This window comes from Copadichromis virginalis, linkage group LG5 (genome assembly GCF_057382275.1).
Source record: "Copadichromis virginalis isolate Kocher_CV1m ecotype Utaka linkage group LG5, C_Virginalis_male_GT1.1, whole genome shotgun sequence".
Lineage (NCBI taxonomy): Eukaryota > Metazoa > Chordata > Actinopteri > Cichliformes > Cichlidae > Copadichromis > Copadichromis virginalis.
In genome coordinates, this window is record NC_140622.1 from 5,871,207 (window position 1) to 5,891,612 (window position 20,406).

Genomic DNA, 20,406 nt, shown 5'->3' on the forward strand with positions numbered 1-20,406 from the left:
CACTCTGATGAACAAGCTAAACAATTTTTTAAAATTATTAATTGAAATGTATCATATTTATTTATTGTTTATTTGTACAGTTTAACTGTCAACAGCCATCTTAACAGTTAGCTAAATTGTTTTTCAATCTTCCACTGCAGAAGTTCCCATTTCTTATTGTACTCAAAGAAATTCAAAGTAGAGATCTGAGAATGCCCTTCTGGTTAAGGTGTTGAATGATGTCGTAGATAAGCAGGAACGTCCATGGTAGACTTCAGGACTCAACTGACAAGCAGCAGCTCTAACAAATGATTTATGGTGAGATTGTGATGGTGTGTGACAACTCACATTAGTGAGGAGCTGAAAACGACTGATTGTGGTTCAGTGTAATATTCACTGTGTCTTTGTTGACTGTAACTAAACAATAACTAAAAATTAAGAAATAATTCACGAGGTTAACTTTCTCACCTCATGCACCCTGAGATCATACTGCTTTAAGCAAGCTTCAGCTTCTGTTAATGTTTTGTTAGAATATGTTTCATGCTCGTTGCCCTGCTTCTTACACAGGTTTACTTGTGCAGCTCCATCGGTAAAGTGTCCTATGTGCTATCTGTGCCGTTACTGGATCAGCATTAGTGTTGAAATGGCTGGTGCCGATTGTGCATTAAAAAAGAAGCCTGACCAATCTTTCATAAGGGGGACCATTTACATGAACAAAATAGCTGCATGACTGAGGGACGGGGAAGATGCAAAAAGCACAACACAGCATCTTTAAATCAGTTCGTCTTTGGATGGTGGATCAGTTTTGAATCACAGTTTTTGTTTAATTTGCTACCATGCTGTTTCACATTTTTCTGACTGCGATAGTTGCCAAGAACCGAAGTGTTTACAGCTGTCTGCAACACTTGAATTATAGGACAATCATGATTTATTGGGAAAAAATAAAAGTGAGTGACATTACATTATTACCTCTGGAACTAGAAGTTTCCAAGAAAGAAGACTGCTGATATGCTGGATGCATAAACTAGCAACTGTTAACATGAATTAACAAGCTAATACATGAAGATTTAATTTGATAATAATGTGCTAACACGTGTGTCTGAGTGTGACAGTTATATGCTCGATATAATTACAAAGAAAAAAATGACTGGCCTGATGCAGCTCAGGCTAGAGAGAGCACGCAGTGAAAACAGGAGAAGTATTTGGGGTAAAGTTTCATTTACTTTTTTCAAATAATTGAAATCATCAAACAATATGCAAATAATTGGAGATGAAACAAGAATATAAAATTAGAAAATGAAAACACATTGAGAAATCTGCTTGAAACACGAACAAGGATAGCTTTCCTTTGTGTCAAACCAAACAGGAAACACAACTGAACACAAGGTTCCCTCCGTCAGGTGCAAAAGGGGGTTTTTATTATTAACGGGCTGACGAGTGACAAGCGAGTCAGCGTGCAGCCGAGTGCAGATTTATCTACAAAAATGTTACACACATGCACACTTCCTGTCTGTCCCAGGTGCCTTATTGTAGATGCTGATTCATTACAAAACCCAGACTAGGAAAAGGGTCACGGCCCTGCAGCCAGTGTCTGTTTTACCTGGGTGAGCTGATTGACAGCAGAGATCAACTTAATAGATACTTGGCAGCATGTGTACATGATTCACACAAGCAGGTGTTGTCTGGGAAAGTTACAAAGTGCAATTTATCAGGGAGAGTCATTGTGGGGAGGTAGACACTAATTATGGCAAAGTTTGTTTGTGTGTCTGTGTATATGTGCATGTGTGAGAGAGCAGAATGGAAGTCGCACAACATTTCTCAGAGGCAGAAGAAAACTCAGTGGCTGGGTTAAGCAAACTGAGTGATAGTTGAGAACTTTCACAGCGCTAGGTTCGACTGTACTGGTACAGTGTACCCCCGAGAGGCAGACAAAATGGTTTTGGTCATTTTAATTAGCTTTGGTGTTTTGGTGTACTTAAGCCTGGGTTTGAAGTCTTGCAACTTAATAAATGATTAATGTTGTTTGCAAAAGCATGTTTAGTTATTAATGTATCCACCTACAGCAACTTCTTGTATCAGAAAATGTCTTGTTATTGCTACTAATTTGTCTTTCTGTAAAAAACATCACGTGCACAACAATGATGTAACAATTGTCATAATTGTCACACAATGGTGCAGTGGTTAACAATGTTGCCTCACAACAAGAAGGTCCTGGATTAAATCCACTGGCCAGCTGGTGCCTTTCTATGTGGAGTTTGCTTTCATGGTTACTCTGGCTTCCTCTGACAGGCCAAAGACGTGCATCTTAGGTTAACTGGTAATTCTGAATTGGCTGTAGGTGTGGATGTGAATGCTGGTCTCTGTGTGTTATTCCTGTGATAGCCTGATGACCTTTCCACGGATTACCCTACCTCTTGGCCTATCACAACTCACACAGACTCCAGTTTCCCACCATCAGGAACCAGATAAGTGGTTAAGAAAATGCAAGGTTGTGTATTGGCAGTTCCAAATACTATGGAAATATTTTTGGACTTTAAACAGGTCAGACTTTCACTGAGCTTGAAAAAATGTTCCAGTAGCTATGACAGAGCTCAGGAGCTCAAACTGAGGGCAGATGCTACAAAAGAGCTGATTTAACTGTAAAAAGTGTTTCTAATAGCTCACCTGTCTGAGGTGAGGAAAATAATTGTCATACGAGTGAACATGAGTGCAATGGACACTTTGGGGATTCCTATGTGGAGGGTTTGAAGCTGAGGCAACAAAACACATTAAGGACCAATTCATGCAAGTCTAATGAATAACCTCTTATAGTATGACCTGCACCTCAGGTTTGTTTGAGTGCTGGAAAAGCCAGAAGCTCAGAGTTCACTCTCTGTGCAAAAAGAAAGCCTTACTGTGAAGAAGAGAGTTTGAAGCTTCGTCTTGTTTGTTGCGTTTGAACACTCCCCTACTTTTATATCAACTGTAAGATTTCCAAGCAAGCCTGGAGGCCTGTTAATGGCATTGCAGGCTTGCAAGCATGTCGCTACATGTGTTCTGCTGTTGGCAGAGTGGGAAAGAGGAGGAAGAACTCCAGTTATTCTAGACTGTCAGTGTTTTCACATGAATCAACGATGACTATCTCAGTTGTTACTCTGTATTAATAAAGTGACAACAAAGCTAAACACAAACACATATGTTAGATACTGTGATTGAACTTCCTGTTCAGTCAAATTAAGAGAGTGGTACAAAATTACAGGACTGTAGCATTACTTTACCTTGATGTATGGCCCCATATTGAAATATCGTGACTTTTAATTAAACAAAGCTCTGCCACTGAGTTAACCCAGTCACTGACATTACTTCTGCCTCCTGAGCAACTTAACCTCTGAACAAATATCTACAGCAAATAAAATTAAAATAATAGACTCTATGTATGCTTTACTGTCTGTTAAAGTTCAATGATAAGCTTTCCTTCATCGTCACTGCTGCTCGTGTCTTCTGTATACTCCTGGCAGCTCTGCACAGGCCTCACTCCACTGTTCAGACACTCAGCAGACTGGTAGCCATGAAGTGGGCCAGCCAAGTAAAAAGAATGATATTTGCTGGTAATGTCAGCTCTTCCAGAGTCACTGGCTGTAGTGTCATGCTTCTCGTCAGCGTATAGAAATGGCTTGCATGGAGACCCAGTATCGTGATACATCTTTGATGGTTGGATGTCTCCTCTAGCTCCAGTAACAACTCTACAGGCTTGAGAAACTTGATCGGCATGTGTGGAGGGTAATGTCCCAACATTAGAGTTTTGGTGACCTGTTAAGTTGAACTTCTTACAGCTGCTTATTGTTGTGCTGCTGTTACCTGCAGTGCTATTTCCTTGTTGAATGGTCAGACTGACGCTGGTTTGCTTTTGGTCTGGGACTGAGAAAGTTTGTTGAATAGTGGGCTCAGTTCTTGAAAAAATATGTTGTGTTTGTGATAACTGAGCTCCTGCACTGATATGTCGACTTGAATTGAATTCAGGTAAGACCTGTGTTGGTTGGTTATGAGTGACACCGCTTTGCCAGTTGTGTTGCGAGTGATACGAGTGGTTAATTTCCAGAGGGAGTTTTGGAGAAGTGAAAAGGGTCGTCTGAATGCTGCACGCAGGTATGTTGAGATTACTCGATGTATTCAACGCTTGCTGACAGCTCAGTTGGGGGTATTCAGACATTCCTGAGTGCATCTGGGAAACATGCTGAAGGTGTTCCTCGGGTGGCCAAGGGTTTTTAAAAGAATCATTCTTGACCTTTTGATCTTCTTCCTTTTAATGAGAGAAAAATATGAGGAGTGTTATTACCACTATACCATCAAAACAATGGAATCATTTTATAGCCACTGAACCCTCTCATTATCTTTCTGGATTGCCCAAATACTGCATAGACCTCATGCATACTCACCCCTCAAAGACAGCAGTTTGAGTCATCAGTCAGACTACAAAAGCACAATATAAGTGCTGGTTCAATTCCAAGAGTTCTTTTGTTCAGCACAGCCTACCCAAATGTATTTATTCATTTTAACCACTTCAGTCAACTGACCACAACTTATAACACATTCAGAAATTTAAAAACATGTCTATATACACATGATTTTTTTTAAATTATTTAATAAAATACAGGAATATAACTTCAATTAATTTTGATTCTGTAGCTCATAACATTTATTCAAACTTCAAAATTTATTCAAACTTGGACAGAGAAGCATGTACATAAACAACTACCATGGTCATGCACACACACAACTGTTGTAAAATGATCTTACAGGAAAATCCAGTTGTCGACATGGGCTAGTCTAGTATCCTGCCAGTGTATTAAGTATTTACAGCAATTTTTAGTTTCAATTTTTATGACCCAGCAGTGTTTGGATATTGATCTTCTCTGGATATACCACCCCCATTACCATTATCACTCAAACCACTGAGCTTGTAGTGGTACTGCCGCAGTAATCCCAGGAACACTTGGGTATAAAAATAAAGAATGCATATAGAGAACGCTCCACCCAACTGAGGTGCAGTAGGGTGTTGTGAGTGAGAGGTCCTGGATGAATAAGTACAACATGATGGCCATAACTGGACAAACAAAGGCCAAGATGGCAATGCCAAGAACCAGTTAACATCACAAAGGCAGACATACAATGAAGAGGTGGACAGCGCTAGGATCTGACACGATCCATTCTGGCTGAACACGCTAACAGCACTCTATGATTACCTGGCAGCACAAATAAATGGGCTGATAACAGCAAGTACTCATCCAGACTGGCTAACATGGGACAGAACAATTCTGATCACATAGGATCAACACAAGACACCATCAAACTACGGACAGATTAACTTCCTCTGCACAACATGGAAGCTCCTCTCAGGCATCATAACAACCAACCGGAGTGCGCACATGGGTGAGTGCATAAGCATAGCTCAGAAGGGCATTGGAAATAACACCAGAGAGTCAAAGCACCAACTACCGGTGGATAGAGCTGCACACCAGAACTTTAAGACCAGCAGACCAACCTGAGCACCACATGGACTGACTAGAAGAAAGTCTTTAACTCAATGCTCCGAACATGGATACTGGACGTGGCTAATAGTGCACTGAAAACATTCATTGGGAACTCAGTGGGATTGTGGAACACTAGAGAGGCCAGCTCCAAGACAGTCGCACAAGTCATCACCAAGTGCAGAATATACCCACGCGATGGAGAGTCTGTACTGCTGTTCAGGATATGGATCGACCCCCTGAACCAGTTCCTCACTACCAGTGGATACAGATATAGATTCAGGAGTGGACCGACCATCAGCCACATCCTGTCCCTGCTGGATATCAAGCTGTATGCCAGGCACAAGCAACACATCAACTGACTGATCCACCTCACCAAGATTTACAGCAAGGACATAGACATGTCATTGTGATTGGATAAGTGTGGCCAAAGGGTTGCAAAAAGAGGAAAGATCTAGACTGAATGTCAGAAGGTAGAATAGCCAAGATACAGGAAAGCTACAAGTACCTGGGTATTCCACAGACCAATAAGAATCATGGCAAACGTGTCTGTGAAGGTTCTCAGTCATCCAGGTCATCATAGTCTAAGGAGCTTGGAAAGAGAAGTGCCTGGACTTCTTCAAGTTTCCTTGAAGACGTTTCACGTCTCATCCGAGAAGCTTCTTCAGTTCTAAGAGCAATTGGTGGAGAGTCCCAGATTTACACCAGCCGCCTTAGCACCCACTCACATCCTGGGCTATTTGACCTCAGTAAGTCACATGTTGGGCTAGGTTTCACAATGGGTTCACTTGGGGACACTCCCATAGGGAAGAAGCTTTTCGGATTCAAGGTGAAATGTCTTGAAGGAAGCTTAAAGAATTCCAGATGCTTTTCTTTCCAAGCTCCTTAGACCATGGCAAACATGCAAAAAGGGCAGCCACAGCCAAATTCCTCCAGAAGGCAAGGGAGATGCTGAGAAGCCATCAATGCATACACCCTCCTGGTCATCAGATATCTAGCTGGAATAATAAGCTAGCCAAAAGACGACACTGATAATTCATAAATCCCCAACACCCTTTGCACCACATGCTGGACATGCAGCTGTAACACTTTCTGGAACATCTGTATCAACATTACTGCACTCAACATTCACTGATACCAACACACTTTGATTTGTAATTGTATTGCCTGGAGCCAACTTAATACAAATGAGGAGTGAACAACCTAATTGCTAAAGAATACCGAGCATTGCTTTTTACATAGACAAGGAATGTGAAGTGAGATGACTGTCGTTGTGATTCGACCCTGTACAAATACATTTGAACTGAAACTTAATTGAATGAAAATGGTGGATCTTGTTGACATTTTGCATAAAGGTTGATGTGACCCACTTCTAAATACTATTGAATTTGATAGAGACCTGCTGTGACAAAGACTCTTCTTTATAATAAGACTTGAAGTTCGAAATCCAGAAGAAGTATTACTGCCATAAAAATCTCTTGTAATTGCTGTCAGCTGCCTAATTCTAGTATTAACATACTGCGGAATTGAATTTATTGCTGTTGCTTCAAGTGCAAATGCCCCATAAATTCTCACAAAATATTTGCCCCTGTGTGTGGCTTGGTAGTATACACTTTTTTGTTCAGTATATTTATAAATCTTTTTTTTCTTGCACCACTCTCTTCTGTGTTGTGACACATCTTGGGAGGTTTTATATTTGTGGTGCTGCAAATATTTCATAAGAATGAAAGAACACAAATTCTGGCTTGGCTGTTGTGCTTTGTTTGGTAAATGTGTTAAAAAATGAAAAACAATCATGTGATGTAACAACCCAGTGTGCCTCAAACCTGCTTTTATATGATCCCCAAATAAGGACGGCCTTATTGCACCAGGGATTTGTGGCAAACTTTAGTAGATAAAGAATAAATTAAAATGGTAAAAAGTATTGCAAAAGACTGCTGGATTGGAAAGGATTGTGCACAGTGTGAGTGTTTTTAGTGTGTAGATTTGGGTGGTGACTTTGTTTTGAGAGGGTTTATATTCAAACAGCAGAGGAAGAATCACCTACCTCACGCTCTTTGGTAAAATAAGAATACAGCAATAATAAGTAAATAAATAAGTATCCAAAATAATGTTTGGTACAGAACAAGAACAAGCTTTGTTCATGTGTCTGAGTCAATGTGGGAAAGGCTGTTTGCCTTTGCAGATTACCCACATATATATAACCAGTGTTGGTCAAGTTACTTGAAAAAAGTAATCAGTAACTAATTACCGATTACTCCCCCCAAAAGTAATCCCGTTACTTTACTGATTACTTATTTTCAAGAGTAATTAATTACTTAGTTACTTAGTTACTTTTTAAAAACACGATTTACAACCTGAAGAGGTGATAAAGCGATAGATCTTTCAGCCCAATTCTACTTTTTCTGCATAATCCATCATACAAAATGTAATCAGATGGAAAAATCTCTTTTTTTAAACTTGTTTTATCAGTTTTAATCTTTTAACTTTATGCATCAAGCAAAATTTTAATTATATGCAATATTCACTGACTGGAAGAAATTAGTTTAACATTTAAACCTATTTTCTGCACATTCCAGCACATAAAATAAAATATTTTTTGTGTTTACACTCACTCTTTCAAATAGATGCAAGTAAAACACAGCAGAACATAAATAAAGTCAAAGACTCAGCGGTCCTGTTGCTCTATTTTCACCTGTAAAGCAGGAGTTGGGTAGGCGGAGGTTTACCCTGGTGCAGGTGTGCCGCGGTCAGTGGAAGAATCCGCGAGTTTCTCTGTGAGTTTCCCAACATGTCGTTGCGCACTCGGTGCTTGCTCGGAAGTTTAGGGGTTTTTTTCGCTGTAAAAAGAAGTTTTCTTCCCACGCACGATGGACGCTAATGTTTTTGTCACTTTTTATGGAATCAAACTCAAAGTAAGGTCAGTACTTCCACGCTTTAAACGCTGCACGCTCATACTCTCTCCCACAATCGATATGTGATCCACTGTTGATCTGCACACAGCTGTTGTCACGAACGGCGCACTCGCTTACGTCACTGTCATGAGACATTCTTGCAAAAAAAAATCACGGTTTTAGTAACGCAGTAACGCAGCGTTCCTACGGGAAAGTAACGTAATCTAATTACCTTACTTACTTAGCAAGTAATTACTTAGTTACTTTTTTAAAACTTGATACACAAACTGAATAAGTAATAAAGCAGCAGATCTTTCAGCCCAATTCAATTTTTCTGCATAATCCATCATATAAAACTGAATCAAATGAAAAAGTCTGTTTTTAAAACTTGTTTTATTAGTTTTAATCTTTTAACTTCATGCGCATTGCATCAACAAAAAATTTAATTATATGCAAGAAGAAATTCTTTAACATTTAAACCTATTTCCTGCAGATTCCAGCTTATAAAATAAAATAAAGTTCTGTGTTTACACTCTTTCAAATAGATGCAAGTAAAACACAGCAAAAAATAAATAAAAGATTGAGCAGCACTGAGTCCTGTCGCTCTTAAATCTATTTTCACCTGTTTAGCAAGAGTGGGGCGGGTGGAGGTTTGCCCGGTGCCACAGCGTTCATGTCAGTGGGAGGATCCGGGGGTTTCTCAGTGAATGTCACATTCCCGTGGCAGCGTGCTCGGTGCTCGCTCAGACTTGAAGTTTAAGTTTTCACTGTAGAAAGAAGTTTTCTTCCCACGCAGAGTGAACAGCAGACACTAATGTTTTTGGCACTTTTTACAGACTCAAACTTAAAGTAATGTGAGTACTTCCAAGCTTTAAACGCTGCATGGTCGTACTCTCTCCTGCACACCATATTATCCATCGTTGATCTGCACACGTCTGTTGCTGCCACGGACGTCGCACGCTCGTACGTCATTGTCATGAGACACTCTTGCCAAAAAAATCACGGTTTAGTAACGTAGCGTGCTTATGGGAAAGTAACAGTAATCTAATTACTTTTTTTTGCAATAGTAACCCCTTACTTTACTTGTTACTTGAAAAACATTACAGTAACGCGTTACTGCACATGTGTGTATGTAAATCTTATAAACTAAAAACATCCCATTTCTATTATGTCAGTGACAACATTCCTTACATGGTCTTCTTCATCATTTATCCTCACAAAGAAAAGCAGTGATACAACAACAAATTTTAAAACAGCCCATCTTGAAATATTAGAGAAGCCAGCTCCATGAGCCTTTAACCACTGCCCCTGTCTGAGGAAGTAACAAGGCTACTGCAGAAGTGCAGCCTCAGCAGCTGATGGATTTAGAACCAGCTCTACAGTGGCTGAGGAGGCGATAGAACAGGTATGATAAACTGATTATATCATTATCAGTGCTATGATTTATCAATATTGTACCTACCCTATAAGAGTTTTGCATAGACTAATGTAATGAGACTAATAATCCAAGTCATGGTGTTTTCATTATTCTGTCTAAAGGGACTAAAACCAGTGTAGCTAAAGCCAGAGAGATGAGCTCCTGGGGATACGTTTAGTTAACCTCTTACCTCAACGGTTCTAGCATTAGGCTTTTGTTTTAGCCACGTGTTAAACAGGACATGTTTGAAGAATAAGACTCTGTATTTAAATAAAGTCTGATGATTTGTTTTGGAATTTCTGCAATTCCAGATTTTTCAGCCGGGTGTTCCAAACAGACTGAGGGTCTCTAAAACTAAATCCTAATCCTGACTCTACATTTGAAATGAGAGATGTTAAAAGCTTAATAACCTTGCAGCAAAGTGCAAATTAGAGAGAATACAGTGGGGTCAACTCCAGGACTGTTAAATTCTGATTTGATCCTTGTCATCTTATTTTCCTAACTCATTGTGCATGCTGGTGACGGCTGGAGAGAAAGGTTAGTGATAGTTGTGCTGTTTACCATCTCTAACTGTAACTTCCTGCTTCCTCTCTCTGTCTTGTGTTACGTGGTTTTATACTTTTATGTTTTTCATTTTTCTATTTTCCAGCTTGGCTTTTTTACTAAGAGCTTGAATTAATTAACTAATCCAATAAAACTGACTCAACTTTAGAAGTCTAAACATTCAAATTCTCCTGAGTTTGAGTTTGATAGTTTTTATTTCCTTTGCAGATACAAGTCTTTTATATGTAAACTCTTAAACATTCAGTTCCCAAAATGCAGGTCATCAGGTACGCTTTTTAGAAGCAAGAGTACGGTACATTTCAATAACCTCTCATGCATTTATTAGCGTGAGAGGTTATTATTTATTATTTATTAGCGTTTCATTTTCGGAAAACTGTAAATTTTATATAAAACTTGGATGTTGGGGGTTAAGCGGCTCTGAGGCTTTGCTTTTGTTGTGTTGTAATTGTTCTTGTAAATCAGCATGTGTGTTGTAAACACTAAGACCACATGAAAAAAAGAACTGTATAGTAAACACGGATCCTGATTAGATGCACTCTCTCTCACCTCTGCCTTTGATAAAACTGTGGATCTGCAGTCTGACTCGGCCCACAGTCCTGGAGCTTTGTCTGCTTTGATTCCTCTGTTCTCCTCCTCCTCTCCCGTCACCCCACTGTCACCTCGCTCTCCCAGGCATTGGTGGTTTTTCTCTTCAGCCCCTCGGCTCTGCTTCTGCCTCCAGTCTGTGCTGTCTGGCTGCCCGGGAGTCCTTACATGTTCCTGCATCTGCAGCTCCTTCTGGGCTGCACACCTCGCCAGGGAGGCTCCCTCCATAAGCCCTCCAGGAAGAAAAACAAATGAAAAAGCAGTTGTTTTCTTTAGGAACTGAATCCACAGTTTTACTGCTTATCAGTCATTCTGCATTTTTTTCAAGCAGTAGTCAGCCACACATGAACACTGAAGCGGATTGCGTTCACTGTAATTCTTCATATTATTCATGCTGGTTGTTGAAAGAAGCTTTTACTCTGATCTTCCTTCTGGTAGGTATTTAAGTTTATCTGGAGCACACATGAGGCTTCAGATGGGTCGGTTAGACAAAGTAGGTATCTACAGTGGTGAGGCAGTAAACAACAGTGGGATTTTATACTAAAGAGGCAAGAATTTTGGAGGATAACAACATGAGTCTGCTACAGCCTGAGTTACATCAGGATAAACTTTGAATGGGATACTGCTTGGAACGATTTGTTCCCTTTTACTTATACTACACAAGAAATGCACAACAAAACATTCTCAAACATTCTTCTTCGACACGTCAGAAGGAACCTAATTTGCAGATACTGTTCTGGCTGCATGCGAATCAGCCACCTTAACAGATTTTTTATTAAAAAACAACTTTTATATAAAACCAGGTGAACATAAAGAGGTCCCTGTTCAACATGAAGGGGGAGAGGAAGGGTTACAGGAAGTGAAAGCTGGTTCATAAGGGCACCTGAGATTTTACGATGTGAGAAGAAGCATAAATGTGGAAACCAAAGCTCTTTATTCCAGCTAAGTAAAAGCAATAAAACAAGAATTCACTGGGCGATAAAAAGATATTTTTCCAGTGGGCGTGCCCATTCTTATGCCACACACAGATAAATGTGCACATCTGTTATATGCATTTGAGGATATGACTACAATTGAAATGAAAATGTTTTTAACCTGGCAAGCTCTGTGGTCCACAGCTACCTTTTTTATCAGTGCCACTAGCCTGGTAGAGATGATAACAAACTACAAGAAAATCCTATTAGCAGTAAACAGATGCAGACAGCTACCATGTGTCTGAACCTCTGTGTCAGCGATACAGGACAGGTACAAACCCCTTTACCCAGGAGGCAGTAGCTGGAGGTCAATGAGTGGCAGGCATTTTGTTTATCCTCTGCTCTCTGGGGTGACCTTTAACCCTGTAGCTGTCTGAAATCCCTCAGTCCTTTCATTTAAAAAGCGTGAAAGTATGTGATCAATGCTGCGATGGTGATCAAATGACACTTTCAAACACTGTGGGACACACACGAGTTCTGCATGAAAGCCTGAGAACAGCCCACACGTCACAGCGGAAAAGGACAAAGATGATCAAAAACTGAAGCCATATCGAGTTCTGCTACAGAAACATTTCCAGATGAAACTCCACTGGATTGTTTTCCCTACAATTCAAATCCCTGCTCGCCTAAACATTTGATTCCCAGTAAGTTGTAGGTTTGGGTAATTGTGCGAGCACAGACCAGAGCTCCATATTGCAAATCTGTGAATCTTTAGTGCCACCTAGTGTTGAAAGAGAAAAAATGCAAAAACTGCAATAAAGCATGCGTATGTTCTAGTATTTGTATTTCACCGTATCAGTTCACCTTGTTTTAAAACAATTTGTCAGTTTAAGACTATGTATGACGATACATAACAGAAGGAAGTGGAATATTTTAACAGAATCTTAATTAAATATGACTGTCAAATAAAAGATACTAGTTATACTGTATCCTAATGCCAGATGTTTATCATTTGCTGAGTGTATGTCTGTCAGCTAACCTATATTTTGAATTTAATATTGACTGACATGTCAGTGTCAGCACATTACTTTAAGTTGACTTTAAAGAGATAGGGACAGGTGCAGTTTGGGGACAGCAGGCACTCCTTTCTCATTCCATGTTGTATTTAAATCCACTGTACTGCAGTACGGAGCCAAAAATGATGTCATATTCTTAAACTGCACTGTAGGAAGCAATAATAACATATATGTTACGTAATACATTTAAATAGTGAATTGTACCTGCTGTCTGGCTCTGAATACTTGCACACACAGATGTGTTGTCTTTGCATCTGTCCACCTGGATGTTCGAGGACGCTGAAGCAAAGTGAGTCGGTCTTTTTTCTGAGTGGCGTGAGCTGATTACATCCTGTGATCCATGAGGGGTGATTTCCAATAAAGTTTTGGAATCACCTACAGATCCGACTCTGTCACATCCCATGTTTGTATCTTTGGATGGATTCAAAGTCTCAGATATTGTGGGCTCCACTTGATTACTGCAGTAGATGGATGCTTGTGGGTTTGGCTGTCCCACAGCTTTGCTTTTATTGACAGAAAGTGAAGAGACCGACCCAGAATGTTTATCAGAGCATGCAGGAGAGGGAGAATGGCTGCAGTGCTCTCCACTTTCTAACCTGCTTCCTTTGTATTCGGAGGCCTTGCCCTTAGTTTTCATTATGCTGACATTACATGAGTCGCCCTGATTATTAAGCTTATGTTGGCCTTCTTTGCACAGCAGTTCACTTTTCAAGTTATTGTGATTTTCTGTGCTGGAACAGGGAGAGCTCCTGCTGAGCTTGTGTTGGCCAGAGAGAGCTTGCAAGACGGTTGCACCTTGGCTGACCCTCCGGTCCAGCAAAACCTGCTCCTCAGCACAGCGGTTCAGAGAGAGAGTTTGTTCCTCCACTGAAGTTTGTCGTCTTCCTGACTTTACACCTCCAAGCAGAGCAGAAGTTGACATTACATCACCCGCAGTGCTCTGAGTCTCTGTGACCATGTTTACATGACTGTTTTTGTGTGGGTGTAGTGGCGGAGGGAGAGATTCAGCTGATGCTGCAGCCTGAGTGGAAGTGCTTTGCTGAGCCAGGTGGGAACTTGGCTCTGCTTTCCCAAATTGCAAAGGCACAGAAGTCATTATTCTCTCAGTGGTAAGTGCAGGGAAAGACTCATTTTTGTCCATTTGTTGTCTGGGTTGTGCACTCTCTTTTGCCTCACTGTTGCTTTCAGCAGCAAAAGAGCCCAGAGTTTTGCTTTGGACACCTTCTAAGGTCCCACCTTCAGCGTCCTGTCTCTGGGAGACACTGGTACCCGATAGACGCTCTATCTGGGGTTCGATGAGGGCTAACTGCTCATCAGATATGATCTGGAGGCAGATCTGGAGGTCTGCTGTGTGCACATGGAACACGTTCTGAGCAGCTGGCTGTACCTGGTCAAACGGTACAATGTGACAAGGCACCACGGGGGTGTTTGTGCTAACGTGTGGTACGCTAACAGGATTCAGCAGGTTTGATTGTGCTGAGAGTTGTATGTGAGAGAGTGGAGGGTTAGACTGATCATATGACGCAGCTTTAACGGCAGTGGCAGATGTCTGACTGCTCGCTGTGGTTACGGTAAGTGTAGAAACAGCAGGTGCAACAGGTCTGGGTTGCTGTGCAGACGTCGTACATTTCGAAGGCTGGATCAAAGTGCTGCATAATCCTGCCTGATAATCTTGCAGGCAGCTTGTGGTTATTGTGGTTGCTGCAAATTGTTTGTGCACTACAGCTACGCTGCCTGGCAAATTCTGACTGAGTCGTGATGTTGCAGCATGACAAACTGTTGAGACAAGCTGGTCCTGCGCGGAGCTGAAAGCATTCGTCTTCTTAAGATCACAAGTTAGCCCCAGCTGTGAAGCTGTGGGGTCTTTGCAGTTCTTTACACTCGTTGTGACCGAGGTCACGCTGCGCTCGATGTGAGGAGATGACAGAACTGAGGTGAAAGTGTGGGCTTCAGTTCCTGGTGGTTTATCCACAACTTGTGGTGAAAAAGTTAAATCAGGTTCAGCAACATTGGGTAACTTGAGTTGGTACTTGGGCAGGAAGCTGTTCTTTGCAGCAGGGGGACTAGAAGCAGTTGCTGAGGTGCTAACAGAGGTTGTGTTTGCATTGATTATGCCCGACTTGAATAGAGGCCCTTTGAGCGGAGTATGTTGTGGATTGTTTTTAAGATTGATGTAAGAGAGGTTCGCTTCCTGCTGAGTGACAGAGGGTGTGGGATGAGCAAGCATTGTGTTTGGGTCAGTCTCCATCTGCAGAGGGCAAATTATTTTGTCATCAGTTCTCAGCTTTTTCCTGTCTGAAGGAATATGGGCTCCGCACAGCTGCGATGTGGAAACACTATGTTTTTTGTCTTCGTTCATCAGTCTCCCAGCTTCTGGTCTGTTCACACAGTCTGTTTTGTGACTAACCAGTGAGCCGATAGAAGGTAATGGCAGTACTGACAAAGACAGATTCCTCCTGAGTGGAGCTTTGAGAGCGAGGCATGATGAATTAAGCGAGTTAGTTTGTAGATTAAAATCCACAGCAGGGACAAAGGAGAGATTGGCAGGAGGGCCAACTGTGGTACCGTTGCTTGTCGAACCTGTTGTCGTTACTGCCAGCGGTGCCCTTTTCTGCAGACCCTGAACAGGCTCATGCTCAGGGTTTGCTGAACATTTCCTGCCTTTGATAACACTGTTATCGCTACTTTTCTCAGCATTGTATAGCTTTTTAAATGTTCCACCCCCGTACATGTACCACTTGTTGTAGGCGAACTTCTGCGCTTTCTTCCTCCGGAACTTTCTGTTGCTCGGTTCTCCACAAATGTCACCGCCATCCCCGTCACAACTGAGGCTGCTGCTCCACGCCTCCTCCACAGATGAATTCCTGATGAGACCGTCTGTTGCGTGGTTGCAGTCTACGGCTGTCTGCCGGACCAGTGGGCGGTGGGTGGATGATTGCTGGTTCGCAGGCTTGATCGTGAAACCTGTTGGGTTGATCTGGCCAGAGCTTCCCCTTCGGACTAGCGTTACATAATCCCTCTGATTGGAGGAGGTTGGGCTGCTTCTCTCGGGCTGCAGGAGGGTGACACTGAAGGGGAGGGAATTGCTGCGAGTCAAGGGGGCATGGTCCATGGTGGAGGAGCGCTGAGTGGGCACAGAGCTGTAAATCCCTGGCTTCTTGTTTCTTTGTGACAAAACATTCTGAGTCTGACCTAATTTCATGTCAAAGTGAAACGAATCCTTGTACGTGTATGGCATGGGAAGGTCGATGCTTCCCTGCTTTGATAAAACGGTCTTGCGTGGCCTCACATTCTCCAGCTGTTTGTCCTCCACAACAGCTGTATTGTCTGATATCAGCTTAGATATGCGCTCCTCTAGGGCCTTCTGCTCCTGCTCCCTGGCAGAGTCTTTGGACTCCTGTCTGCCGTGATCTGATTCTGTAGGTGTGCGCCTGGTGGCGGGTTCTTCAAGATGCTCTTTGGTGGATTCTGCGACTGAATCCATACTGTGATCGAGCAAAACACTGCCAGGGCTTGGATAGTGGTCACTAGTCTCGCTGAAGCCAGAGTCTGTGCTCTCGTGACTCTGCGATTTCCCTCTTGACACTGAGCTTTCCCACTGTTTGGAAAACAGCGTGGCCTCTTGTCTCTGAAGGGGAAGGTGTCTACTAACACTCGGTGGAAGCTTTTCACTTTCCTTTATTACCGTTTCGCTTCCATTTGGTTTTGAGTTTTGAACTGTGAGGCTCAGCTCGTTGTCTTCCTGCACACAGCGCTGTGTCTTCACAGAGCAGACCTTTGGAGTACTGGCTGGACCGGTGCTTTCAGCAGCAGATAGTGAGGAGTCCTTCTCTGTGCTGCCTGGCTCTTCGACGCATTCCTCCAGAGACAAACTGGAAGTGCAAGTCTCTCTTGAGCCAGACATGCTGTCTAAGCTGCTCTGCTCTGACTCCAGTGAAAGGCGTGCATGTGCCTGGGTACGTCTGTGTTTGTAGAGGTTGCTCTGAGTCTTAAATGAAACTCCACAAGTGGTGCAGGGGTAGGGCCGCTCCCCCGTGTGGCAGCGCAGATGCTTCTCCAGCACGCTGGGCTTCATGCAGTCCCGTCCGCAGTGAGGACACACGTGCTTTCCTGCAGACTTGGGTTTGGCTGCGGGAGCAGCAGCTGCCAGGCTCAATCCCGGCTGAGACTGCAACCCACCAGCAATATGGAGCGTGAGGATGGGAAATGTCTCCTTGGTGTAGAGCGGCGGCATGCCCAGATGGAGTGTGGCTGCTTCTGGAGCAGCTGCAGGCGGCTGAGGGTAAGGCTGCGCGGGCAGCGCAGGTACTGTGTGGATGTAAACAGCCGTCAGGGGAGCCTGGACATCCATCCTTTTCTCTGCCTGCGCTGTGACGGAGCTGATGTGCACTGGAGCACTCACCAATCCTGGCTTGCCAGTCTCCATGGTAACACTGCTGCTGTCGTGATGTACCAGTGGCAGGTCTCTAATTACCTGTAAGATAAGAACAGTTTGCATTAGACCTCAGTTTGCGTTAGATTAAAAGGGGGCAGGAATTTTGCTACAGCTCACTTAAAGAGGAAAATGTGATTACTCTTGGAGTATGTTTTGTTCTTTAACTGGTGACCAGCCCCAAGAAATGAGCACAGTACTGATGACAGATATGCAATATTCTCCAGGACAGATGGCTAATAAAGCAATTAATCCAGTCTGGATTTTGCCTGATAAAAATCCAGGGAGATGTGTTTTGCAATATAAAAGAAAAATGAAAACACACTTGGTTCTGAGTAATATCATTGTGATAATGAGCAATAATATCCACAGTGGGAGCAAAGGCATTTCAAGCTCTCCTTTTTCATTTCAGTGGCAGGTTAAGATGTGCACTGCGTGTGGAAATGTTAGTCGAAACCGTGGAGAGAAATGTGCACATACGCGCATGAAGTGTCACAGTGGTGTGTGTGTGTGTCTGTGTGTTGGGGCGGGCTTTTATCTCGCCAAATCAAGTATGTCTGCTGGCATTAGCTGTTACCTCTGTCACCAGTCTGCATCAATTATAAAGCAAACCTTTGATGTTCAGAGTATCATGTGGCAGCGTTCGGTCCTGACTGACTGTCATATTGGTGCAATAATCAGATCAAATCAAATCAAAGGGGAGCTGTGCATTAGAGTGAGAAAATTTCATTTCCTGTTGCTGTGATGGTGATTTTGCATAATTCACCCACAGAAGTACAGTTGGCACTCGACACGTTCTTTTGTTGGTTGTACAGCATGAGCACGCCCACGTCAGAGACTTTTTCTGGTGCTGTGAACTGAGGAAAGTTGGTCTCTGCTCACATTCGGCTGAGTGAGCGAAGAGCCCCTTGTGAGTGTGTCTTACTTCATTATTCATGGAGCTCGACCCTCCTGCTGTAATGTGCTTTCACTTCCTTACCGTTATGTAAATATGTCATATGGTGCACATGCTGCAACTTCATGTAGGAAGAGAAATGAAGGGAGCTTTCATCCTATAAGCACGCTTAGTCTAAGTGAGAGATAAAGGTTAGGGTTTAGTGAGCATCCACCTTTCTCATATCTGGAACACCAAGTGGAAAAGCTTGCAACAGCCGACTTAAAACTTGAAGAGTAACAACTTGTAATTTTTGGATATTTCCGTATTTATTATGATGTGTCAAAAAAAAATTAAATTCCAGCCCTAACCCTGGATGGGTTGTTACTGACCAAATGGTTGTTAAGAGGTTAAAGATGTGCGAGTTAGTTTTAAGAAGAAGTTGCGCTGTGCTGAAACACCAGCCTGTGCTTGCACTAAGAACAAAACATCACAAAAATCTCTCGACATGGGGACATAAAGAAGACGTATTAAATGTTTCTGTGGAAAGTGAAAATGTCATTTCCAGTTATGGATGTGACTTTATAAAATGAAAGTTTGAAAAGAGGAAATATCTGACAGTGCTGCCAGCCATCACAGTGTTTAGGTAAGAACAGCACTGCCAGAAACCAGAACTTAGTGTGTTTAACTAGGTCAAAACTCAGGCGCAACAATTGAGAGAAGAAAAAACAGCAGAAGACAATAAAGCAGAAGTCACTTACCGTCTCGCTTTGCACTCCAGTCACTGATAGTTATCCAGTCTAAACAGCCGTTCACAGTGAACCGGCCCATCCTCTGTGTACCTGCTCCTTTCGTGTTGCTCTGCCATCTAGCACCTCTCCAATCTGATCTTCTCTCACGGCTCTTTGACATGAACTGTTTCTTGTCACGAGGAAGCGGAAGAAATGCAAATGAGAGAGAAGATGCACTCTGAAAGTGGTGAGGCAGAGAGGAGGGGAGTGAGGGAAGGAGAAGGGCTGGCTGGGTGTGTGTGTGTGTGACTGTCAAACAAAGACTTCCGGAGGACAAGTTGAAAACATAGATTATACAGAAAGAGATCAGCGGGAGTGAATGAGCGGTGAGGCCCTAAGCACAGATGGAAGGATACGAGGCTAACACAGTTGGACAGAAAAAAAAAAGTGAAAGCAACGGGCTAGGACAGAGGAAGTGCAGTGACAAAGGCAAGCTTACCTTCAGCGGCTGACTTTACCGTCAACAGTTTGAGGCAGTACCTGACTCCTGGTTCACTTATATGATCGCTGCCCCCCACCTACTTCCTCCCACACATCGTATTTCATACACCCACATACACAAGGGTGCAGCAAAGCTAATGTTGATGTGGCTGCTTGGCTGCACATGTGCTGCTCTCACTCTCTCAAGCATAGAACAAATGGATGAGTTGTGAGAGGTTGGAGTGAATTTCCCTCCTCCAACAACAGCCCCCGTCAGACAGCATGTATTATTGTGCAGAAGTACATGAGTTCACATGCATGTGCTTGTAAAGCAATGTTCGTTTATCCCATTTGGACTCACATAGGTTTGCTCCATATATTGTTACTGGTTTGCTGAGACTGACTGCATATTAAGAGACAGATTGTTGACTGTATTGATCTGTTTCAGACAGAAAATAGTGAGGACAAGGAGTTATTTTTGGCAGTAGCTCTCCTTAGCTTGAACCAGAGTACACTGGCAAAGATAGAATGTGGTGAGTTTGTTCTCAAACAATGCAGTGGAAAACAAGGAGAAATATCTAATGGTGAAATTTCTACCATCGTTAAAGACTCAGACAACAAGCAACACATTAGATCATAGCTCTTTTCCTGTGGCTACACACCTACCCTTCAAATTCCCTGCCAAAAGTATGACTCAACGCATGCATCCTTAATTTCTATTATTTTTCATTTGAGATGCATCACTTTTATACATTTATTTATTTATATTTATTTCTGCATTTCGAATAATTAATTTCAGGGTTGGTGACAAAATGCAAAATGCAGGTGGCTTCACACTACTGTACCTATGCTAACAGCAAGAAAATGTCGTTACCATAGCTACGGCACCAGATGATGGAGATGGACACGTACTGCATTTTAAAGGAGCAGTCCAACAAGATGTTAACACAGCC

General features: G+C 42.4%; 1 protein-coding gene across 2 annotated transcripts; it reads right to left on the bottom strand.

Moving 5' to 3' along the window:
• Positions 1–1,180: 1,180 nt before the first annotated feature.
• znf831 (zinc finger protein 831) lies at positions 1,181–19,650 on the bottom strand. 2 transcript variants are annotated; one of them, XM_085455634.1, is made up of 4 exons: positions 19,004–19,650; positions 13,141–17,410; positions 10,908–11,179; positions 1,181–4,258 (listed from the first exon to the last, which is right to left on the bottom strand). In XM_085455634.1, exons 2-4 carry the CDS (start codon positions 17,360–17,362, stop codon positions 3,410–3,412), a joined length of 5,343 nt encoding a protein of 1,780 aa, XP_085311760.1. In that variant the 5' UTR covers positions 17,363–17,410; positions 19,004–19,650; the 3' UTR covers positions 1,181–3,409. The 2 variants fall into 2 exon arrangements, with proteins under 2 accessions (XP_085311760.1, XP_085311759.1); XM_085455633.1 differs by having other exon boundaries at positions 13,141–19,650.
• Between the last annotated feature and the right edge of the window lie 756 nt (positions 19,651–20,406).

Bases quoted from the DNA above. Each gene is read 5' to 3' on its own strand.
- znf831 (XM_085455633.1), bottom strand. From the start codon at position 17,434: ATGCAAACTGTTCTTATCTTACAGGTAATTAGAGACCTGCCACTGGTA. The intron at 11,180-13,140 runs GTACAATTCACT...TTCTTCCTGGAG, and splicing joins TATTCAGAGCCAGACAGCAG to GGCTTATGGAGGGAGCCTCC. The intron at 4,259-10,907 runs GTGAGAGAGAGT...TCTCATTAAAAG, and splicing joins CAGTTTTATCAAAGGCAGAG to GAAGAAGATCAAAAGGTCAA.